Raw genomic sequence first — 23,167 nt, 5'->3', positions numbered from 1 at the left:
TACTCCTCATGATGCTAGCTTAGGCTTACAAATTTACTCACGCTACCCCGTAGCTATGAAGGCTTAGTGCCCTTACCTGCGAGAATGAAAGCAGTACCATGTCAGTAGAGGCGGCAAGCACCACGGCATTCCCTTTTCCTCTCGCGGAATGTCAACGAGCAGCAAACAATCTCTTTCCATCTCATAGAAAGCTGTATGGCAGTGATATTGAAATTAACTGGCTACATGTCAGTGATGCTGTATTACGGCAAATGTAAAGCAGGTTTGTTACACGAGATTATTAGCACGAGGGAACCAGTTACCTTGTCACCGGGTGTGTCTTTAGAACCGGGAGAGAAACAAAAATGGATGGAATGGAATAGAATAGAAATCATGTTTGCTAGGGGTCGTTGCTGTCGACTTTGACCACCCAATGATCCTCCTCTAGAACGTTTCAGTCAAGATCTTCGGTCCAAAGACAAAGAGCCTGATATCACAAAGGCGCTCGTTTAAATAGCTTTAGTGTGTATCTCACTCGTATGATTTACGTCGCCGTCCCGGGCCGCTGGGTTAGTCCAAACTGCAACGCAATCGACAAACAAAGTTAATGGCAAATAAACACAGCCGCATGACAAGCCGGAAGCAGCCCGATATCAATCTGGCTAATATTAAAAAAAAAAAGATGAACTAAACATATTCGTGGTGTCATTGACACCTTCTCTTTTTGTCGCTTACCCCCGTATTCATGACGTCCATGGTTGCGTTCAGTCTCGTGAGAAATCTGGCCGTCAAAACTGCTCAAACGACGTATCACGATTAACTTCAGAGACATTCTGATAGCTCACTCTGGAAACTATGCTTACGGACTTGCAGCACGCTACAACGATCTGTAAGCTTCTTAATCAAGGAACTAGTAGTGATGACTGGTAGTGAATCAGAAACGCTTCTTCCCCTCATCAACCGCCTCCTCTGCGGGAGCTGACATTTTACATGCATACATAATAACGCCTTACACCTATCTAAAAACCCTCATATACGCGCTCACATCCATGAAAAAGCCATTGCCTGGAATAAATGTTTACACATGTACTTTGCGTATTCGGGCGCATAACGCCATCCTACCCCAACCACCCCCCAACTCCCCAAAATCTGTCATGAGGCCCTTCATCATTTTTCCCCTCCCCCTCCCCTTTTCCACACCCCCTGGCGCCATATCAAAGAGACTGTGTGAATCCTGCATAACAAAGCACCAAATATTCAGCTTAGCGAATAATAGGTATCGACACCTTTGCCCGATGTGACTGTCACCCATCGCCTAAAGTTGCCCGGTTATCAAGACGTCCTTCTTTTTTCAATATTTATTGTTGTACACCTTTCCGCCAACATAGTTGACCAACTCGCTCACGGGCTCCAAGTCCTCGTGACCCGCCCCGAAATTCATACCCTGCCTCATCACTCGCCGGTAGTTTTGTCCAGGACTGACTTTCCCCAGCACATAGCCACGTCTTGTTTCGACCCGAGATGGCACAGGGATGCTTCGTCCTACGATAGCCTCCATCCCCTGCCATGCAAACGTAATAGCCTCCTTGGCGTCCGCCGGAATACCCGCTTCGTCCAACATGACGAATTTCGTTTCTGGGAATGACTCCTTCAGATGATTCAGAATGTTGGGGTTCTTCGCTCCACCGCCGCACATGTACACCTCAGCCAAAGGCCCGTACTGCGTTGGCATATATCGCTTGTAGTGCTCGACAATAGCCTGCGCAGTGATTCTCGTAATCGTAGCCACAATGTCATTTGGTGACATGCCGTTTGTGACTCCTCGCTCGATCAAGTCGTGTGCGATAGTATCCCGGAATACCTCCCGGCCAGTTGTCTTGGGCGGATCTAGTGCAAAGTAGAAGTGTGTCTTCAAAAACTCATCCACCATTTCCTGATTCACCTTGCCCTGCTTACCCATTTCTCCATCTTTATCATACTCTCGCTCCCCATTTGTAAAGTAACGCACCGCGGCGTCAATGAAAACATTGCCCGGGCCCGTGTCGAAATCAAAGAACTCTTTATTCAGCTGCCCGTTTGAGTCGGGAGGCACAAAGCACACGTTGGCAATGCCGCCAATGTTTTGACACGCCCTCAGCTTGGTCGGATGGTGAAGGATGAGGGAGTCAAAAAAAGCAATAAGGGGAGCGCCCTGCCGACCCGCCGCCTGATCTGAGACCCGGAAATCCGTCACAGTGGTGATACCCGTGCTAGAAGCAATAAATGTCCCCTCCGCCATTGTGAGGGCGGACTTCTTGCGTCCTCCCTGAGGCATACTCTCCAACCAAATCGTCTGTCCATGTGAGCCGATGACATCGATGGATGACAGCGGCACACTATGCTTCTTCGAAAAGGCTTTGACTGCATCTGCAAACGTCTCACCAAGAATGACGTTAACTTCTGACAACTCCTCCGGCGTTGTCGTGTTGTGAAAGATCATGTCCATGACCCTCTTCTTGATTTTTGGTTCGAGAGGAATCTCATCATATTGAAGCAGCTCAAAGTGCATAGGGCCGTTAGGAGACGCCTGTCTGAACCGGCAGAGAGCGCAGTCGATTCCGTCCATTGAAGTGCCCGAATTCAGCCCTAGAGCCGTAATCTCAAGTTGTAATGAGTCCCCGTTATACATGATGTCCGTAGCAGAGCCCATTGTGTTCTCTGTTTTGAGAGACGGACTAAGTTCAATAGGTGTGGGTGAATTGGGCTTTGAGAGCAGAGGCAGCCTGACCTTTTCAGTCCACGTCAAATAAAAAGAGAGAGAGAGAGAGAGAAAGAGTAAGAGCCAGTGGGCCTACTTTCCCATGATCCAGTCACAGTTGAAGGGGGAGAGAAAATGCGCCGCTTAGCTGTTCACGAGTTACCGTCCAGAAAAGCCCCCTCAAACCCTATCGGCGTTTAGACAACTATTCCCAACGCCTCTAGACTATTGTGTGTGCAGGAGTTGTGAGCCCGATGAGACTAAAGTCAACAGTCCGTCACACCCCCCCTCCTACTGGCTCTCGTCAAAACGCCTGCCAGCAGCGGCTAAACGGCCCCCAAGCGGCACATTTCCATTTTTGGAAAATCCTAGCCTCATCATCACGCAAGCGGAAAGTCTTTAAACGTTTAAGCATTGGCTTTAGCCGATCTCGCCCTTTTGTTTTCTTCTTGCCTTCCGCCGCGTCCCCCCGCGTGGAGCTTCACCCTGGAGCATAGTTTATTCCGGACGTGCAATCTGCGTGTTGGGTCTGGGCTCCGATCCCTTACTCCACGACCACTGTAACCAACGCGTTTGCGAGCCGTGCCTTTTGGGAACAGCTAGGTGCGGGATTGCTTTGTGGTTGAGAGACTGTTTCAGAGGCGCAGAGGGAGGCGCAACGCTCGCCTCGCGATACTTTTCATTGTCTTTTTTTGCCCGTGAAGAGTTGGTTGATTGACTAGGCGGTATAGAGAGGTTCGCGACTCCCGAGTCGGATACCGTCTAGTTTTTTTCTACTGCCACCCCCAAAGTCCTCCACGGCCATAACCGTTTCATTCTAGCGGCTCTTTTTGCTTTGATCGAGATCGACCACAACGGCTCCAATGGCGGGTCTCCAGATTTGGCGGCATGTGCCGGGAAAGGTCCTCTTATTCTTAATCAACCTCGTCGCGGCGACGGCTCTGATCTTCGAAGGTGAGTGGGATGCAAGAGAGTATTTCTTTTTTTCCTTTCTTTCTTTGTTTCCCTACCCTTTTCGCGTGTTGAAGCTTCTTCTAGAAGCCTAATATCCCTACCATGGAAAATACTAATTTGAAAACTTTTTTTCCTAAACTCCAAAAGGTTATAATCAGGGTGTCCTTGGAACTGTTAGCGCCACGCCAGGCTTCATCAAGATGGCAGATATTGGCCACGATGGGGTTGTAACCAACACGACTAAACAAGGCGGGCTTGCCGCAGCGTATTATTTCGGAGGCATGTGGGGGTGCTTTATAGGTGGTACGATAGAATCCTTCGCAAATAGGACCTATGTCCAATAGTAGCAGGAAACAAAGCCGATGAATACTAATAAGAGTTGCCGCAATAGGATGGGTCGGCGATCGGATAGGACGCAGAGGGGGCGTCCTCATCGGAACAGCCTTTGGGATCCTGGGCGCGGCCCTCATGGCGGGCAGCCAAAACGCCAGCATGTTTATCTGCGCGCGTGTCATTGCAGGCATCGGCATAGGTTTCATGAACGCCATCATCCTGCCGTGGGTCAGCGAGCTATCCCAGTCGCACGACAGAGGCTCAAGCTTCTCTCTCGTCTTTGTCGCAAACTACCTGGGCATCGTCATCGCGTACTGGATCAACTTTGGAATTCGCGACTCCAACCTCGAGTTCCGTTGGAGATTCCCTCTGGCATGGATGATCATCCCGCTCCTAGTAGTCGATGTGGCAGTGCCGCTGCTACCTGAGTCGCCTAGGTTTGTCTATCCCTCCACACCCCATCCACCTATCCGTATATATATGTGCATGCCCCACGCTGTTGGTTGGGCTCCTGGAATTACAAGAGAGGCGCTAACGGCTGCAGATGGCTCATTGCCAATGGCCAGCGCGAACAGGCTATCGACATTCTATGCAGGCTCCGAGGAGACCTTAGCCGAAACGACCCTATAATTGCTGCCGAGGTCGAGCAGCTGGACGCTATCGTCGAAGCAACCCATCACAAGCGCAACGATCTCGCCAACATTGTCCTAGGAGGTCGCTTCTCCGGGAAGCTGCACCTTGGCCGACGAGCAGTCCTCGGTTTCGCCCTGCAATGGATTCAGCAATGGACAGGAATCCTCGCCATTGTGGGATGGGCCAGTGTCCTATTCGAGCTGGCAGGGTTCGATTCCTATAAGGCTCTCTGGCTCGCGGGCCTGGCCAACACGTTTGGCGTGCCAGGAACAGCAGCCGCAGCCTTTGTCATTGACAGGATGGGGCGTGTTAAATCGCTCATCACGTCGTTTGCCATCCAGGCAGTGTGCCTCTTTTTGGTCGCTGCCCTGATTAAGACGTCGCAGGACAATGCCACGTCTGATCCGGAACTGTCGCAGCGGCTAGGAACTGCTGCGGCCAGTTTCGTCTTCATTTATGTCTGGTAAGTTACCGCTATGAAACCCGATTTTCCTACCCCCATTTAAACGCTTATACCCTCCAAAATCAGATGTTAATATTATTATACAAAAAGGTTCTTTACGATGTTCAATATCATCCCTTGCTGGATATATGGCACAGAGATTTGGCCGCAGGAAGTCCGCGCCAAAGGGTACAGCTTCACCATCTTTGGCTGGGCCACAGGCTGTGGCTCAACCACTCTGATCATGCCCATCTTTCTAAGCAGAATTGGGTATGGCACATATCTCTTCTTCGGGGCCATGAACGTTGTTGTCGCCCCAGTGGTTTGGCTTATCTACCCCGAGCTTGCTAATCGAACTCTGGAAGAGATCTCGCTTCTCTTCACGAGCGACAGCTTGTTGGCCAGCGAAAATATGAAGGAATACTATCGTCGCATTGGTGAAGCGGGAGGCAACACTGCTGTTGCAGCTAGACAGCTGCTGGATGAAGTCGACGGCAAGTACTTGACAGACGCTACGGAGCCTGGAAGCCCTAATGAGAAGAGAGTTGAGGTTAATCACAACGTAATTATTTAAATTTGTTGAACAGAGTTAGCGCTTTTTGGAACATACAGTATTTTAATCGAACGCCATATCTCGCTTCATTTTACAAGAGTCAAGAGGAACAAGGGGGGGGAGGGGTAAGTTTAGTTCAAGTCCACACGGGACCAAAGTCGAAATTCCAAGTCAGGTCGCCTAACAAATCAGGAGGTACTTGGAACGACCAGTCGCCTGCTATCTCTGAGCCAACATGCTCGTAAGGTGGTGGAGGAGCACTTCTTGTACCATTGACTGGAGGCAGCACTGGCTGCGCCGTGGTATTCACCGGAGTTTCCTCAAGAGGCGGCCTTTGGTGCTGACGTTGAGTGGACATGTACTCGTCGATACGAGACACTTGAGATCGAAGATTCTCGCTGGCACATGAGCTACGGTGTATTGTCTCGAGGTTCTCCAGAAGCCGAGCCATTGATAGCATGACCGATCTCACCCGGGTGTACTCTGCCTCGCTAAGGCGCTCCTCGAAGACAGAGCCCAGAATAGAGCCTATTCCGCCTAGATGGTGTAGGAGCGGCTTGCTTATGGCTAAGCAGTATTGTACGGGAATAGAGTTGAAAGCATCCACCACGTCGGAGGCGATATCGCAGCGTTCTGCGATGCTGGCGCCGCCGGCTGCAAATAATACGATCCGAAGAAGCTGAAGGCTGGCGGTGATGTTGGCCGCCTGGAAGCCGAAGAGATCTTGTTTCTGATTGAACGCCATAGCAGGGGTGTGCTTGAAACATTCGGGAAGATTCAGGTACATCTGGAGTACCTTGTTGCGGATTGATGTCTCAGTCACTGTGGATTGATCGTCAATGATTTCAGACATGAACGACCTTCTCCGATCCCGAAAGCGTGCCAGAGCATGCTCCAGCACTCGGTAAAGATCAGTGATGAAGTTCCAGCCAGATATCCAACAATCAGACTGTGCAGTCAAGACTAGCCGAGCTATAGGAGGGCTCAGGCCACTGGGAGAGAAGCCGGGCTGGGCAATGCCTCCGTCGCTGATATACTGGTCATCCACTTCTGCTGGGTAAGTAACGTTTGACTGCTGTTCACGAGATCGGATGACACCGCCCCAGACCACCGATGTGAAAATGTCAAGCGTATAAATGGACCAAAACTGCGATGAAAGGAGACGAAAATTAGCCGAGGTGCTTTTAGCAGGTTGTAAGTAAGTGAGAGAAATGGTCAGAAGCCTACCATTCTTCTCCTTTCTTCCCTTTCGATAATTCCAATGCCAGAGGGCCAGTTGACCTCGTCATGGAGTCCATCCATGTCCATGAGTGTATGATAGATGCCAATATGATGATGCATTTCCCGGATCTTGCCATTTTGAATAGCAGTAATGGCCATGATGGCGTGGCCGCGGAGGATATTGAAATCAGAACTCTCACAGCCGTCATCTAGTAGTTGCCTCTTGGCCTCGGCATAGAACGTGTCCGGCAGCGTCTCTCTCTGCAGGGCTTGGACATCCCACCTCGGATTCATGACTGAGCCGTCGCGGACTCGGCCGCTCACCAGAGCACACACAGCCATGGTGGTAGCGAAGAGCGGCTTATTGTAGTTGTATTCCGCGCGAGAGATCTTGCGGGTGAAGGACGGCTGGTGGAAGAAGGGGAAGATGGGATAGACAATTTCAAAGTAGAGGTCAACAAGGTCCACCACAGTGGCCTGGCTGACAATGTACGGCGCCCGCCAGGCCGTCGACGACAGCCGGGGCGAGGCATCAGAGCCGGCGCCGAGACTGGCGTGCTGCACCTCCGGGATGATGTGCAAGTCGCCCTGCGACGGCGATCTCGACAGCTTCACATCCGGCAGTCCCTCCGCCGAGCTTCGGTTGGCCGAGGCTCCCCCACTGCCTCGAGCGGGTACGCCTCGCCGCCGCGGCGTCCGGTGATACGTGCAGGTCTGGGCAAAGTCTCTGCAGTTCTGGCAGCCCGAGCCGTCCTCGGACGGGCGGCAGCGGATGCTCCGGCGATGGCAGTAGTCGCAGGCCCGCGAAATGCGGCGCTGCTTGGGCCGGCGAAGACTCGCATCGGACGACATGATTCAGACGCGTAGCTGCTTGCAGTCCCGGATTCGTGTCAGGAGAAGCCTAAACGGCCCAGAGACCCATGTCCCCCTCGCTCACACGCGATTTAGTGCACAGCGATAGCGTCCGGCTGCTGGGCGTTTTGGCGTGTGACAAGCGCCGAGGCAAGATTCCGGCGGTCCAGATCTGTGGCTTTTGTGTCCACTGCGAGGGGGTGGCTGCACAACAGCGCCGGCTTAGCAGATGCATCGAGAGAGGAGGCACAAGCAGAGAGAAAGTTGGCCAGACGAGACCGCAAGAATGAGCGAGCCTGCGAGGACAGTGCAGGATATAAGCCGAGGAGGGCCTGGCACGGCGCGGCAGCTGTTTGTCCGCAGCCAGTGGCACAGTGCGCAGACCAGCCCGGTGCCTACGACGCCTAAATGCAGGGTGTCCCAAAGCGGACGGCTGTTGCAACCCTCGAATTTCAAGGGGCCAAAGCAAGGCTACATGTATGGCGTTTAATCTTGTTTGAGTATTTTGTTACCAAATCATTTTATGGTGCTGAGTTTCTATTTGCCAGTCTTCTATCTGCCGGCCTAGCCCCTGAAAACAAAAACCTCATCCAAACTCCGTCATGACAATGCATTATACATCAGAAGATCAAGGTCGATATAGCCAGCTTCCTGGCAATACCTATAAACATGAGTATTCCTGGAGGCCACGCTTGTACCGATGGATATACTTTCGTTCGCGACTACCAATTATGGCTCTCACTTTCGCTTGATAGCACCCGGCACTATTCCCACTAAGACGAGGATGGTGGCATAAGCAGCTCAAGAACACGTCGAGTCAGCACCTTGGTGCCAAAGTACTATCGCAACTCCAAACTCGCTCAAGCAATAAAGCCCTAAGCCTGATTCCGCTCAATCTCGAACAGTTGAGGCACGGCGTCAGCCAGGCTATCCTCTAGGCTCCTCCATTTCATCCCCAGATGATTGTCCGTCTTTTCTGTGCTGATGCCAAAATGCGTGTGGGACTCCCGTTTGCCAGGCTCGCCAATCGGGATTCTATCTCCGTATTTTGGAAACATTCGTCTGCTTATGTCTGCGAGCTCCTGGTTGCAGTAAACACCAGAGGCTAGGAGGTAGCGGCCGCCACCAAGTCCTACCCCTCGGAGAGCTTTGACGTGAGCATCTGCGACGTCACGCACATCAACCCAGATAGGACCCTTTGTTGGCGGCACAGCGAAGTCTCGACCAGCGGAGATGGCAGCCCAGAGCAAGAGATTGCTTGTGTTGACGCCGGCAATGCTCATTGGCTCAGCCGCTGGAAGAAAAGGGCCAAACACCATGGCAGGACACAAGCTAACAAGATCGAATCCGAGCCTCTTCTCCTCCATAAATTTCCACGCTGCCTTTTCGGCTGCCGCCTTGCTTGCTCGATACGCCGTGGGCGCGTTGTTGGCTTTTACCCCGTCTTCGTATTCCAGCGGACTCCAGTCCTGAGATGTGTAGATTTTTCCTGGACTTGGACCGGCTGCAGCGTCGTATATTGACGCAAAACTGTTTGTATGAACGACTCGCCGGATGCTTTTAATCTTTGCTGCCACCTCTAGGACGGCTATCGATCCCTTTACCGCGGGGATCATCATCTCTTGCTCAAAGTTTTTCGCGTTGTAGTGAAATGGCCCAGCAATGTGAAAAATCGCAGTTGGTGATAGAGGTTCAAGAATCTCGAGATATTTTTGGACGTCGGTAAGGTCTTCGATGACAACGACTTGCAATTTAGGGTGTGCATGATGTGTCCTTATTACAGTCTCGACTTTGGCGGCACTCCTGACTGTTCCAACAACCTGAAAACCAGCTGCTAGTAATGCAGCGACGCAATGCTGTGCAATGAATCCGTTGGCGCCTGTGACGACAACCAGCGCTGGGGGGTCAATATCTGGTACTAATAATGAAGGCATTGTGAAATGAAATAACGATTCTGATGGGTGTTGTAAGTCAGAGAGGAGGGGGGGAAAACCTGGGAGAAAAGGGAAGGCGACGTTATGTATTCAGGCCTCTTCAGGCATCCACCCAGAGATCGTCGTGTCAGTACCTGTCTATGGAGAATATGATCAAGCAAACAGACCGCTCAGACCCGCGGCGCATCACTACTTCACGGCGCCATCCGTGATGGCGTCCCGACGGTCAAGCCAATCCAGCGTTGCAAGCCACTCCCCGTGTTTGATGTACAGGATTGAGGCAAAGTTGACAGGAAGACAGATCAGCATCGGCCTTCTCTCCACACTATCGGGCGACTGGCAGACACGGCGTTGAATAGCGTGCGAGCTGACCCGACGCCTGCAGCCGTCGCAAAGCTGTGTCGTGTGTTTTCCAGCGTGCTCCGATGTGGGGCGAATGGGGGGGAGGGAGACCGGCATCCGGCTCCGGCAACCTCACCGAGCGCGGACCGGTATAGGAACTCGCAGACCTATAAGGCAGCAAGGTGAATTAGTTGAATGGCTAGAAGTGCCTTGGAGGATTGTAGCTCATGACGAAAAAGAGAAAACAACACCATTGGCTGCCTAGTGTTATACAGCACGCGGCATGCTCTGTAAGTCGCCTACATAAATTAGTGAAGAGTCCGAGTCCCATTAGCAGCGCTCTTTGAATTCTGGCTAACGATATGCGTCTTTGATTCATAACTCAGTCTAAGTAAAAAAAATACTACATAAGTTGCGTTTTGCCTGTGTGGTTTCGTTTGTATCTACCCTATACATTAAGCCAACTGGTAGGCTTTTATGTGATAGATATCGTACCATAAGTTTTCTTATGCCTCTTTTTTTCTTTTTCTTTTTTCCTACCTTTCCCCTTTTTTTCACACTGTTTACTCTTTAAGGAGTCTTCCCAGAACATTATCCATTGAGGATGAGCTGTCACTGCTTCTGCATGTGGCTGCTCTAGCCGCATGCATGTGTTCGGCCTGGACCACACATTGGGCGATTCATGCAGCCACAATTGATAACTCAGTGCGTAACTAACACAGGGGCGCATATATCCCTTAGCATATACTTCATAAACGATGGTACTCAACTTATAGTATGTATCTAAGCAAAGCGTGCACTGCGAAACATAACACAACTAGCTATAACAGATGTGACAGAACCATCCCATGTTGTACGGAGGTAGACAGTAACAACGTTCAAATTTCCGCTGATTGTTATGGGACTTTTAAGCTTCAAGAGCGTAGGTAGAGTCAGCTGGAATGTGTGGAATGCCCTGCAGGATAGCTGTTGCCGTGGCCGTCGCTAAAAGCTACGTGCGATGTGCTCCGCGGAGCTGTAGCAGTGCTGATACATCATCCTTCGCATTAAATAACAGGCCATTTCTATGTAGCACGAAAGGTGACATCACATGCTACCGATCTATTCCACGCCACTGGCTTCGTGCCTCTCACCCCAACGCTAAGTCATAGTTACACAGAGTTCCAAGCACGCCTCCCTGCATTACTATTCGGTGACACAGCAAAACTATTTAGCTTCCATACTTCACACATGATTCTAGAGGGTGTGGAGTGGCGTGTAAAGAGAGTAGCCAAGGAGGTAGTCTGCTTCCCAAGTACAAGCAACCGCGCAATAAGACGACCAACGGCGGAATCAGATATAATATCACCACAAACATGTGCCTATTTCCGGGTAGCACAAAACAAACAAGCCCCCAGGAGGTAAATGTCCACTCAAGAATGCCTGGCCATGACTTCTGTGCACTGTTTCGGCTGGTGTTTCAGTCCAACTATGCCTAGATGGCCACTCTATCCGCGGCGAATGCAACGACTAGGGTGGATGTTTGCTTCGGCTGCTGGCATCGCATCGCCTGCCGCTCACGATTGTCGTTGCGGTCGACTTATTACTAATCTCTGTGTCTTATCCAACACCTCTCAGCATTTGTACGGAGTACATACATACACATGTGGGCCATGATAAAGCAACATGTCGATCATGGGGTTGGGTTCTGCGCGGCAGTCTTTGCGTGATGCATCTGTAGCTCGCTCCGCGGATAGAAAAGCGGCGAGGATATGCCGGACGTCTCCACTGGCCACCGGCATTGTATCCACTAACACTCTGAACACAGAGCACATGTAGTTTACAAAGTATCGACGTTGCAATTCTAAAAGAGTTTAATGGACAATTCATCGAGGAAGTATCCATGGATAAGTGTCTGTCCAAATTCGTATGCTCGATGCCCAGTCAATACCCATTCACGCGAGGAAAGTTCGCGTATGTGCCACATCAGTAAGCAACTTGGACTTCCGTATTACTACTACCCCTTTTCATGTAGGGACCGAACATGGAACTTTCAGTATGTTTGCTTTTGGACGACACAAAGAGACTGAAAAAGAATGTAATCTATAATAATATATAAGAGTTGCCGTAGCTAACTAGAAATTGACTAAATAACTAAGATAATATTGACTTGATACTTCTTTGCTCCTGAAAACTTAAACCCCATTGACAAATAAAACAAAACCTGCTGATCTTCTTTTTTTATCCTTACACTCTCAACAGCTCGGAAAAGCAACCAGGCCCCCGGCACGCTTAGTATACATATTGGAAGGTAGGGTTTGTCATATCAGTCTGCTCGTCGTCCACCGCCTTGGGATCAATCTCGCCCCGGTTGATAGCCTCCACCTCTGCTTGACGAGCAGCAGCTGTCTTGGCGTTGCGCATACCGTAGAGCACCCTTTGTAGAATCGTAACCACAATGGATGCGGCGGCGACGGCAAGAACGGTGATTTTGGCGGGAAGATACTTGGGGGCATCCTTGACCTGGAACGTCTGTGGGCCGATAATGTTGGCGATGGAGAAGGCAATGGCGATGATGGCATTGACGGTAACCTTTTTCGTGTATCCCTGCGTATTGGCACCGACCAGAGCGTAGATGAGAGCCAGAGGGGCCACGTCGAAGTTGATGAGGTAGACACCAGCCAGGGCACCACCCTTGGATTTGGCAAAGGACATCAATGCCGCGCCGATGATGGTGGGGATCAGGAGTGCAATGATGCTCAACCAGCGAGGTAGGTTGAAGTAAATCGCATAGGAACCGGCCAGGGTTGCAAAGATGGAGATGGCACCAGAAGGCATGTTGAGAAGCGCAGACTTCATGGGCGTGAGGAAGATGGAGTTGATGATGGTCGCCGAGAAAGTGGTAATGATACCAGAGGGGATCACAATAAGAATGGTGTTGACAAACAACAGCCACACCTGGAGATCCTTGAGGGCATCCCAGATTCCGGACACATGGAAAACCTTCTTACCAGATCCAGCCTGGTCTCGGGCCAATACTTCCTCGACAAGAGCCTTTTCCTCCTCGGTCAAGAACTTGGCTGAGGTGATGCTGTTTGGCATGAGCAAGATGACGGCGACGGCGACGAAGAGGTTGAAAACGCCAACAGAGACAAACATGATGCGCCAGCTCTGGAATGAAGACGTCGTTGAGCCGTGCTGAGCCGCCCAGGAGATCAATCCTCCCATAATCTGCCCAGCCCCCAGTCCGCAGTACCAGATACCCGTGCGTAGAGTGGCCTGCTTTCTAGTATACCACTGAGACGTAATCATGACCAAGGCCGGGGTGATGACGGCCTCGAACATACCCAGCAGCGTCCTGACCGCAGCGACGCCGGCAAAGGTCTGCGTCGCAGCGGTGCAGCAAACAACGATACCCCAGAGCAGGACGTTGAATCCCAGCACCTTGGAAACAGGAAACTTCTGGATCAAGTAGCCCTGGGGGAACTCGGCGACGGCGTAGCCAATGAAGAAGGCAGTAGCCATCCAGGAGAAATCGTTTCCGACAAAGTGAAGGGCCTTGGAGATGCCCATGATGTTGGCGTAGTTGACGAGAACTTTGTCGAGGAACTGCAGGAAGTAGCAAAAGAACATGAGCGGCACAATGTTCAAGTCGATCTTTCGGTAGATGCGCTTGAGCTCCTGCACCTTGGCCGCGGGATCGTCCAATGACGAGGCCGAGTGGCTCGAGCTCACTGGCGAAGCAAGCTTTTCATCCATGGTGGACGGATTGTTGATATCGATGTTGTTGTTGTTTTTAATTTGCGAGCAACGGAGTATAAGTGAGTTCGAAGTCTGAAGGAAGGCAAACGAAGAGAGAAACAAAATGACAAGTCAATGATAACACGTTATTACGTCCAAACAATAAACCGTAAAATAATTTTAAATAAGATGAAAAAGAAGAGGTATGGCTCAGTTCATAGTTTTAATAAACAGCCAAAAAAAAGAGTGAAGCCGCCGTTTCGTAATTGAAGCTGAGCGAAAAAGAAGGGGGTGTCATGAATCAATGGCTAAAACATCAACGCATGAAGGATTCCAAGAGCACGAGAAAAATTCAGTCTCGGAGATCTCATACATATATCAAACATTTGCCTCCGCACCAGTTTAGGAAAAGATCGAAAAGCAGGAAATAGAAAAAAAACATACGATCCCCTATTCTATCAAGGGTCCTCATTTTTGCGTCTCTGGGCTTTGCCAGTTCAATTACAATGCCATGCAATCTAACATGTTCTCGGCCATTCGTCTGCCATATAGCGCGCTCAGCTCGATTCCAGCTTGGCAGCGTCCTTTTTTTTCTCTCTCTCTCTCCTTCCGGTGATTCACAAAAGATGGCGATGTAACCCTTGGCGGGTTTCCTGGCAAGGCTAAGCCGCAAGCATGCCTGCTTGTGTCAATTTAATTTACTGCACAGAAAAGAGGCCGTCCTAAGCTTCAATGGAACATCGGCCGAATATCTTCACAGACGGACGGGGGAGTGGAGACGCCTCGATATCATCTGCGCCAAACAGAACGAGAGATCCAGCATCAGCCCATGCGAACAGCTCGGCAAGGGGCATGAACCGAACGAGCACCCATGGAGAAATAAGAGTGGCTTCAATGTTCCTCATCAAGCATCGTGGGCCAGCCCGGCATTTCGTGGTACTAATCAAGATTTAATGGGGAAGGTCATACAAGGGTGCTAATAGATTGATTGAATGACTGGCTCCTCAGTGCCTGTACTCTGTTCCACGAGTGCTCCATATGTAGCACAGCGAGTATTACTACTATTTGCAATTTGTTCTCTCTCTCAGCTCGGAGGATTTTGCTTCGGCACGCAATGGGGACTTCTGGATCTGGGCCTGCTATTCCGCGTGGGCCGTGCGACGACGCCGTACATATGTGCAACCAATGCTCCATGGTATAAATCGAAAATCACTCCCATATCGAGATTTGCAAGCCACCTGGGCTGCTGGCTGAGCTCGGCCGATGGATACGAAGTTCGTATGCTATTTCGCCCATTCAGAATGCAACCTCGCACGAACTGCTTTCCCCGGAACGCATTGATGCCAAAAATTTCCTCATCGTTACAGATTCAGAAAGCGTGGAGCCCAGCCAGGCTTGGCTTTTTTCGCCGCGGATACGAAATATCTGGGCTGGTAAGATGCCACCGTCGAATGGGTTATGCCGGCCAGCTTCCACTGCTTCGTAATACTACTACATACTACTGTAGCACCCAGTGTCCAGTTTGCGGCATTGAATCTGCAGCACTTCTACACTCACCGGACATCGAAATCTCACCCTGGCAGGCCCTGGGAGCCGCCACCGAAACCTGCTGCGGCCGTCGGAAACCCGGCCTGGCTGCCATTCTGCTCTTCTTTTTTAGCCCGCCGCGCTTCTTCCCGCGGATCCGGACGCTCGGGTCACATCCGGGCCAGCACCAACACCGAGCTAGGCATGAGCAGAGGCAGAACGCATAAACGCAAGTTTGAGGCAAGGAGCCTTTTAGTGGAGAAGAGAGACAGACAAGATACAGCCATTTCGTCTTGCTGTTTTATAAGATTCCCGGACCTAAAAACATCGTGAAACCGGGCGTCGTGAGAATCAGGAGATCCTTACGGAGTAGCATATTAATTGCAATTTTCATAGATAAATATAAATTGCATGCATACGAGAATCTGGAGGCACAGAGGGCTAACGACGATAACCGACGGCACATCATCGCTAGCAACCGAGAATGGCTGTTTGTTCATTCGCCGTCTTGTTACCGCTAACATCATGAGCACCCCATGAACTTACTAACAGATGTCTCCGAGTTCGCCTGGAGTAGTCGGTTTTCTTTAGCATTATCACTCCATACTCCGTATGAACAGAAAAGCCACATACCTACCTGTAAGCTGCGTACGTGTATCCGTTGCATAGCCCTCTTCTTCCGGGAAGGAATGCCGACGCAGTCAAAGCCATCCTTGGAAGGCAATGATGCGCATGCAAATGATATGCAATACACGCTGTTCTATCCGCCTGCTGCATCTTCCGACGGCTGCGACATCGTAAAAGCCTGCCCAACAAAGGGGACAAAAAAAAAACACGTCTTAAACTTCATAAGCGATTTAAACGACAATCAGCTCCGACGGACGCGGAATTACGACTGACAATCAACTGCAAGCCAATCCTTTGTTTTGCCTCCCCCAGCTCCATGAACGGGGCACTTTGCTTAGGATTCCAGCTGAAGTCAAGGATATAAACCATGCTGGCGGCATTTGCTCACTCAATATCAAGATACAAGAAGAAGAAGAAGAAAAAGAAAGAAATAGATATTTCGTTTACATGGCAGCCATTGTTTCCATATTCAGTTTTATTCGTCTTTGATATCCTTCGTGATTATATCGTTTCGAGTTATCTCAGCACATCTAGATTTTCATTCATCAGTCTCCCCTTTTTGCATTTCATCAATCGCTTGCTACTCCTCTCTCATACACGCTATACGCTTAAAAAAAAGGAGACATAAAATAAAACAAAATCAACACCCGAAAGACAAAGAACAAGGGGGGGAAATATTTCAAGAAAATTGCATCATGCATGCAACGGCGGAAAACCAACCGGCCCCTTCCTACAATATAGCCGTCATTGGTTCCGGCTTGGGTGGCCTATCCGCCGCTATTGCCCTCCGTCGCACCGGCCACCAAGTCACCGTCTATGAAAGATATGATTTTAGCGGAGAAGTTGGTGCTTCGCTCTCGCTGGCTCCAAACGGCTCTCGCTTCCTGGAAGAATGGGAAGTGGACATTCCCTCTGCTAAGCCCGTCGTCCTGCAGAAGCTCATCCGCCACGATTGGTCCTCGGGAAACGTTACCGCCGAGTACCCACTGGGAGACTACCGTGAGCGGTTCGGCACAGACTACAACAATTTCCACAGAATAGATCTCCATAGGCATCTAAAAAATGTGGCTATCGCCGAAACGGGAGGCGGGTCTCCAGCGCAGCTAAAAGTCTGCCATCGGGCGATCAAATTGGATCCCGCTCAGGGGAAAATAACATTCGATAACGGCAAAGAAGCCGGTCACGATGTTATCATTTGCGCGGACGGGATCCGGAGCCAGATGCGAGAGCAACTTGGCATCATTCCAGACGTCGCACCATCCACGTCATGTTGTTACAGGTGTATCATAAGCACCAAAAAACTCCGTGAATTGGGACTTGGCGAGTTTGCTGAAAACAGTGCCATCGAGTTTTGGGGCGGCAACGGCATCGATAAGATTGTCATGAGCCCATGTTCCAACCATGAAGTTGTTAGTTGTTATTGCTTCTATCCAGTTGAAAAGAATAATCTCAAGGAAGATGGCTGGAATATTTCCTCCACAGGCGAGAATCTTGCAGCAACATTCCCTGATCTGGACGAGCGGCTGCGCACCCTCTTTCGTAACGCAGAGGATGTTAAGATGTGGCGCCTGTACAACCATGAGCCCTATCCCTATTGGGTGAGCGGCCGTTGCTGCCTACTTGGAGATGCAGCCCATCCAATGATGCCCGATCAATCTCAAGGTGCATGCATGGCGCTGGAGGATGCAGGGGCACTCGGCATACTCTTCTCCACCAAATATGCACACCTGTCTATACTAGAAAAGCTTCAGTTGTACGAACTGGAGCGCAAGCCACGCGCCACGCGAGTACAAGAAAGCAGTCGAAGGGCCAGAACAGATATCACAGAAAGGATCGGCTGGAGCAGCGCCAACGACCGCCCGGGAAAGCTGACTATTGAGGAGATATGTGGATACAATATGCATTCTCATGTGGCTGAGCTGGTTGAGAGAATCTCACAAGCTTCTTCGTCAAACCCCCCGGTAAGCGAGCAACGGTGATATTAATTGCTGCTGCTGCTAGCTGCAGCACTGGTCGTGGCGGCGAAAACTTCTAATATCCGAGAATTCGACCGCCAACACAAGTCGGAGATTGTATAGGATTATTCCATAAAAGGTAGAGTGAATTATGCCAAGCCTGGTCTCCTTTGCTAAGCGACGGCGAACCGAATGTGCTTAGAATACAGCTAGGCCATGCATCTCCTCGTATCGAATCCGTGCCCAGTTGACAATAGTACCGGTGCCATCGGTCTCATCTCTCATCTTCCAGACGCGTTCTACCAGCTCCCGCGCATTGTAAATGTATCCAAAGCCGCAGGTGCGCTCCATGACGAGGAGGCGGTCTTGGATGACAACGCGCTGCTCCATAGTCCAACATGCACCCCCGGCCATAACTAGGGGGTACATGAGGCAAGGTTCCAAGGCACTACCGTAGCGAATCTTTTGCACCGACTCCAGGATTCCCTCAACGTTAGTAATGACTCTGGGATCGTTGACCTCGTACCCCTCAACAATCTGGTGAAGGCGAAGCCTGATGGCATATTCGTAAGCCATTGTTGCGTGGAGCACATCATCATTGGCCAGGTTAATGGTCCAAGCCGCGCGTGATAGGCCGCCATATTCATAAGACCAGTGGTTGATACGCTCTTCGATTTGTGTGGCTTCCTTGCGAAAGATGGCTTCTGAAGCGCGGTCAACGCGAGTTTTCCGCTTGTCAGCAAGTGCATTGACTACGTCAACCAGGTGGAATAGTTCTTTTGGAATGCCATAAATGGCAGAATCTTCCTCGTCGGGAGCAGATGTTAAACGATCCAGCGTGGCCGCTTCGTGTGCATCCTCGCCCATAAGCGGGGGCTTGCACGTTGATGTAGTAGCGGCAGAGTCGAGAAATCGAGCAAGCCGCACGAGAAACTTGTTGTGGCCATGGATGCGATCTCCCTGTTGCTGGTTCATCAATGCCGTCAGCAGCCTCTTGGCCCCTTTTAGATGGAGCTGCCACCCCTCGCTGGTGCCATCAAACAGTTCTGTCATGCAGAGTAGCAGACTGCTGACAAGGGCAATGTCGGCATTTGATTTGTCCACATGAGGCAAGAGCCTGGCCAGTGACTGGGTTGCTTTGCTTTGGTGATAGATGCCTCTTTCGGCCAGCTGAGGCTGCAATTTGCGCCAGTGATTGGCCGAAAGAGCCAGCACACAGTGCATCACGAGATCGTTGGAATGAGCAATAGGCAGCAGATAGCCGTTGTAGGGATTCGAATGTGACATGCGGCGAGAGAGCAGAGAAGACACAATGGTTATATAATGGTTGAGTAAAGCTCTATCGTGTGGTGATGACAGTTGCGGCAACGACTGCGGGTTATACACCGATAGAGTTGACATGGATGATACGGGTGATACAGTTAGAGAATCGTGAGAATCTGAGTGAGGGCTGCCGTAGCTCATTGGCGTAATGGAATCCTGCCAACTCACCGGGGGTGAGCCGTGCACATCCCAGGCTGCCCTATCGACGGGCAGTCCAAGCTCAAATCCACTGCCTGATGATGATGCAGGCGGTAAGCTGCCAAAGTGGTGGTCCGTGGAATAATGGCTGTCGCCGCTACTGCTGCTGCTGGAAGAGCTCATGGCCGGGCTGTTGCCGCCTCTGATAATAAGTTCGGTCGACATATCGGTAACGGCATCAACCAAAACAGGGTCCTGGGTTGGGATAACTCGTGAGCCCGCAGATTCTGGCGACACCGCCACAACTGTGGCCGTCGCCGCCGCCGCTGTCGTCGACACGGGTGCCGAGGCATTCATGGTTGCGACCACGCCAGCAAGTTTATCCTTGGGGCGCTCAGGAGGCCATGCGCATTCAAGACACAGGCGTCTGCAGTCTCCGCATCGTGGTTTTGTCTCGTCGCACTTCTTCTTGCGGCGCTTGCACATGAGGCATCCTGTCTGCACTCTTCGGATTCGCGCCTTGGGCAAGTCGCCCATCTGTTGGTTCAAAGCACCGCTGGCATCACGCGGACGACAGGGTAGACTCAGACGCAGGCACCGCGCACATGGTACACTGCCATCGCAGGCCTGCTTGATCTGGGCACAGCGATGGCACACGGGACGACTTTCGGAGACCATGCTGACACCGCAGTTCTGATCCGTGCGACGTCGTGTCTCCCTCTTCTCACGTTTCCTCTTCTGCTTTCTCTCTCACTCCCACTCTCACACTCTCCAGCAGTTTTCCCAGGCTCCTCTGAAAATACGGTTTCCTCCTGTCCTGAGAAGGGCTTCGAGCTTTTGCGTTTCAAACGTTTGGTGGCAGGTAAGTAGTGAATACGGTTGGCTGAGCCCCAGTTTTTCCCGCCTCGAAATCACTCGTCCGTGTGGCCGTAGGAAAGCGGGTAAGGCTAAAAGGAGGCTTTCTGCAGCGGGTGCGGGAGGGAACGCCCTGCTCTAGCAGGATCGTCTTGGGGCCTCAAGATTCGAGAAGCTCGACGGTGCTTCTCATGGCGGGATCGCGCTCCAAGAGGCCACAGTTGGCAGAGAGCTGGTCGAAGACGGGGCGACGATCGGGAGAGGCTGTCTGAGCCCACAGGAGCGGTAGGTGGTATAAGAAACCAAGTAGGATTCGGGAATATGCAATGGAGGAGGACCCCGGTAGATAATATCAGACTGCTGGATAGACCAGTACTTTGTACGAGCGGCGCCGATCTATCTGTAGCGGGGACGGCCTTATTTGGAGGATTCCTTAGCGGGAGCAAAATCCGACAGCGTTCCCTAGAGGTGGTACTTAGTACAAAGGTAGTTGGCCGATATAGCGCCATGACAGGGCGAGATAAACCGCTAAACCACCACTACTCGCGCCATAAGTACTGCTACCAAGGGTCCTGCTGCTACCTCACTTGTCAGCCGTCTGGTGCCTTGCTAGGCTTTGGCGAGTGAACGGTGCTACCAGGGTCGCCAGAAGCCCCAGACTTGCCCCCCCGTAAGCACCAAGATAAAAAGCTGAGCGCATGTGCTATTCGCCTGCCTATTCGTGGTACTATTCCGTACGAGTGCTTGCTCTGCGGCTTCAAATGGCACTGAATCGTCATCTGCAGCCTCCACGGCGGGTACAAGTACTTGGCTGTAAAACAAGCTCTCTGCGGGTTTGGCGTTGGCGATCAATCAATAGGGATCAAACCCGCCAGCGCCGCGCCCGAGCTAGGCTCCATACAGGCGGTATTAGCTCTGAGATAGGCACGCATAGTCTTTCTATGTACTCGATTTTCGGGGCGGCTACGCCTCGACTCTCGTCCTCCTTGATGCGACATGGCTCGACTTTGACGTACGTAGTATATGCACATATATTTCCGGCAAACCAGAATTGGAAGAGGAGGGGTGGCATATCAAATTGCCCTGGCACTTCGCTATTGTGCCCTCGCGAGTACTACACACTGCTATTTTTGGCTGAAAGCGCACGAGCTGCGACAGGTACTCCATACCGCAACTGAGTACCTACCTTACCTGTGGATGCTCTCGCCGCACGGTTGATCGACGATGCCATGCGATGCGCATGTGTGTGTACATGATGCACGCAGCGTCCCTTTGGCCACTCACTGCCCGTTCGGGTACCGGCAGAGATGGTCGTAACAGGTACAGGCACATGCCCGGCTCTCACACATCGGTGGCTCGTCTCGTGTCCAGGGCTGTCGTTGACCGTCCGCTGGCGTTCTACTGTATCTGGGCCCCGGCCTCGCTTCCTCTATTACTGAGCAGGTTCCATCTTGGCAGCATTTCTAATCCGCATGGACCCGAATCTCTTCGCTAATCAGACTGCTCTTGCAGCTGCCATCGCTGGCGGCATCGCAGCTAAAGCGCTCTAAAAACGCCGATCCTTTCTGGCCCCTCGACGCCGTCCGTCCTGCGATGTGGGCTGAGAGGGACTGAGAGCACGGCAAGCGTTTCAGTTTGTAAACGGTTCCAAATTGGTGTGCGCAAATGGGCCACCAGCGCGCCCGAGTTCTTGTCTCACGCCAGCCTCTTCGAGTCTCTGTTTTCTTCCAGAAGCCATGCCGCCGAGCGCCCCCTTCACTAAGGAGTCGCGTCCATTTCTCCTCGCCGGCCTTATCTCCGCTTCTGCAATGCGCAAGCTTGTCCACCATCCTACAGGTCTCTCTTGTGCTGCGTTGCATGAAGCGCCACGCCAAAGAGAGACAAACGCCTTGTGCTAACGCCCGAAAGGGGATGTGCTACTGTAGATTCCCCGACAGCCCAGCCAAGCCTATGCTGCTGCAATTGGCCAAGGCCCTGGCCACAGACCCGGTGGAAGAGATTTGGTGCCGTGCCAATGGTATGCCTACTTGAACTCCATATCATATTGCGCAGAATGGGCAATTATAATTGGATCCATGGTGGTGCCGTACGGGGTAACATGGATGCTGCTCGAACCATTTCTTCACGCTCTTCGTGCCCGGATGAGCGAAAGAAGAAGGACTCCATGGATGTATCGGGCCACAGCTCATCGTATCTCTTTAAAGCAGATGATTACGGAGTACTACTGTATTGTTACTCCGAACATGCTGGCATTAGTAGAGCTCTGTGTAACGTCCTTTATACGCGACAACAAGCATAATTTGCGTAGCGTCCCCCCAAACACGGGCCATGCCGAGCTGTCAAGAAGCGTAGCTGGCTGCTTGAATCGCGTACCCGTCCTATTTAGCTGATATGTACGAGTCTGTAGAGAGAGAGGGCAGACATTGGCAGTTATTACCAGACACTAGAGCGTTCTTAGTCCTCGTGCTGCTCCGTACTCTGTACCCCATTCTACTTTATACGAAGCACGAACTTACTCGTACTCGCAACAAGGAACGAAGAACGAACGTTCTGAGCACGCTTGGTGCAACCTACCTCATATTCGCTCCGGCCTAGGATCCTGATCCCAGCGGAGTGTGGGTTCCAGATACAGATCACCGATTCGGAGAAAGAGTGCTGTGTCTTCGCCAGCGTAGCATCTACGCGACCTCAATTACTAATGCGAGTGCCCGGCGTTACGAAATAAACACGGAACATTCGCTGTCGTACGGAGTACTACATGATAAGTCCGTTTTTGCATTTCATTCGCCGTGTGCGAAGTTCGGTGCAAGCACCAAATTCGGTTCAACATGTTGGCCCAACGCTCATCTTGTGATGCCGAATTGCAAGCAACAAAATGGAGAGGTCGTTGGGAGCGGCGTGTGTGCAAGTGCAAGTCACGCTGGACCTCGGCGGGGAGAAGAGCGGTGACCAATTTTCTCTTCTGCTTCCTAACGGTGCTAATGCAATGCAACAACAACTCCGGGGAGTACTACTACAGAAGTGCTTGTAGTACAATATTAT

The 23,167-nt window shown here is 51.4% G+C and overlaps 8 protein-coding genes across 9 annotated transcripts; 3 read left to right on the top strand and 5 right to left on the bottom strand.

Annotated features, from left to right (window-relative positions):
- Positions 1-1,330: 1,330 nt before the first annotated feature.
- On the bottom strand, positions 1,331-2,668 carry TrAFT101_002715 (uncharacterized protein; the record flags this gene model as incomplete). The annotated part of the gene is made up of 1 exon (XM_024909507.2): positions 1,331-2,668. The coding sequence occupies one exon, from the start codon at positions 2,666-2,668 to the stop codon at positions 1,331-1,333; it is 1,338 nt and encodes a 445-aa protein (XP_024763832.2).
- TrAFT101_002714 (uncharacterized protein) lies at positions 2,317-7,219 on the top strand. Of its 2 annotated transcripts, XM_024909506.2 has the most exons (5): positions 3,062-3,670; positions 3,818-3,973; positions 4,062-4,440; positions 4,548-5,099; positions 5,190-7,219. In XM_024909506.2, exons 1-5 carry the CDS (start codon positions 3,580-3,582, stop codon positions 5,650-5,652), a joined length of 1,641 nt encoding a protein of 546 aa, XP_024763831.2. In that variant the 5' UTR covers positions 3,062-3,579; the 3' UTR covers positions 5,653-7,219. The 2 variants fall into 2 exon arrangements, with proteins under 2 accessions (XP_065982783.1, XP_024763831.2); XM_066126679.1 differs by having other exon boundaries at positions 2,317-4,440.
- On the bottom strand, positions 5,768-7,704 carry TrAFT101_002713 (uncharacterized protein; the record flags this gene model as incomplete). The annotated part of the gene is made up of 2 exons (XM_024899450.1): positions 5,768-6,778; positions 6,859-7,704. The coding sequence occupies 2 exons, from the start codon at positions 7,702-7,704 to the stop codon at positions 5,768-5,770; spliced, it is 1,857 nt and encodes a 618-aa protein (XP_024763830.1).
- On the top strand, positions 7,204-9,161 carry TrAFT101_002712 (uncharacterized protein). The gene has a single exon (XM_066126678.1). It carries the CDS (start codon positions 7,934-7,936, stop codon positions 8,192-8,194), a length of 261 nt encoding a protein of 86 aa, XP_065982782.1. The 5' UTR covers positions 7,204-7,933; the 3' UTR covers positions 8,195-9,161.
- TrAFT101_002711 (uncharacterized protein) lies at positions 8,118-9,856 on the bottom strand. The gene has a single exon (XM_024902339.2). It carries the CDS (start codon positions 9,636-9,638, stop codon positions 8,580-8,582), a length of 1,059 nt encoding a protein of 352 aa, XP_024763829.2. The 5' UTR covers positions 9,639-9,856; the 3' UTR covers positions 8,118-8,579.
- A 2,179-nt stretch (positions 9,857-12,035) lies between these two features.
- On the bottom strand, positions 12,036-14,265 carry TrAFT101_002710 (uncharacterized protein). Its single transcript, XM_066126677.1, has one exon. It carries the CDS (start codon positions 13,716-13,718, stop codon positions 12,252-12,254), a length of 1,467 nt encoding a protein of 488 aa, XP_065982781.1. The 5' UTR covers positions 13,719-14,265; the 3' UTR covers positions 12,036-12,251.
- A 1,498-nt stretch (positions 14,266-15,763) lies between these two features.
- TrAFT101_002709 (uncharacterized protein) lies at positions 15,764-17,833 on the top strand (the record flags this gene model as incomplete). Its single annotated transcript, XM_024899515.2, has 2 exons — positions 15,764-15,803; positions 16,596-17,833. 2 exons carry the CDS (start codon positions 15,764-15,766, stop codon positions 17,831-17,833), a joined length of 1,278 nt encoding a protein of 425 aa, XP_024763828.2.
- On the bottom strand, positions 16,229-20,539 carry TrAFT101_002708 (uncharacterized protein). The gene has a single exon (XM_066126676.1). It carries the CDS (start codon positions 19,946-19,948, stop codon positions 18,008-18,010), a length of 1,941 nt encoding a protein of 646 aa, XP_065982780.1. The 5' UTR covers positions 19,949-20,539; the 3' UTR covers positions 16,229-18,007.
- Positions 20,540-23,167: the final 2,628 nt, after the last annotated feature.

This window comes from Trichoderma asperellum, chromosome 2, assembly GCF_020647865.1.
Source record: "Trichoderma asperellum chromosome 2, complete sequence".
Lineage (NCBI taxonomy): Eukaryota > Fungi > Ascomycota > Sordariomycetes > Hypocreales > Hypocreaceae > Trichoderma > Trichoderma asperellum.
This window is presented reverse-complemented; position numbering and strand designations above follow the sequence as displayed.

Bases quoted from the DNA above. Each gene is read 5' to 3' on its own strand.
- TrAFT101_002711 (XM_024902339.2), bottom strand. From the start codon at position 9,638: ATGCCTTCATTATTAGTACCAGATATTGACCCCCCAGCGCTGGTTGTC.
- TrAFT101_002708 (XM_066126676.1), bottom strand. From the start codon at position 19,948: ATGGTCTCCGAAAGTCGTCCCGTGTGCCATCGCTGTGCCCAGATCAAG.
- TrAFT101_002710 (XM_066126677.1), bottom strand. From the start codon at position 13,718: ATGGATGAAAAGCTTGCTTCGCCAGTGAGCTCGAGCCACTCGGCCTCG.
- TrAFT101_002714 (XM_024909506.2), top strand. From the start codon at position 3,580: ATGGCGGGTCTCCAGATTTGGCGGCATGTGCCGGGAAAGGTCCTCTTA. The intron at 3,671-3,817 runs GTGAGTGGGATG...AAACTCCAAAAG, and splicing joins GACGGCTCTGATCTTCGAAG to GTTATAATCAGGGTGTCCTT. The intron at 5,100-5,189 runs GTAAGTTACCGC...TTATACAAAAAG, and splicing joins TTCGTCTTCATTTATGTCTG to GTTCTTTACGATGTTCAATA.
- TrAFT101_002712 (XM_066126678.1), top strand. From the start codon at position 7,934: ATGCATCGAGAGAGGAGGCACAAGCAGAGAGAAAGTTGGCCAGACGAG.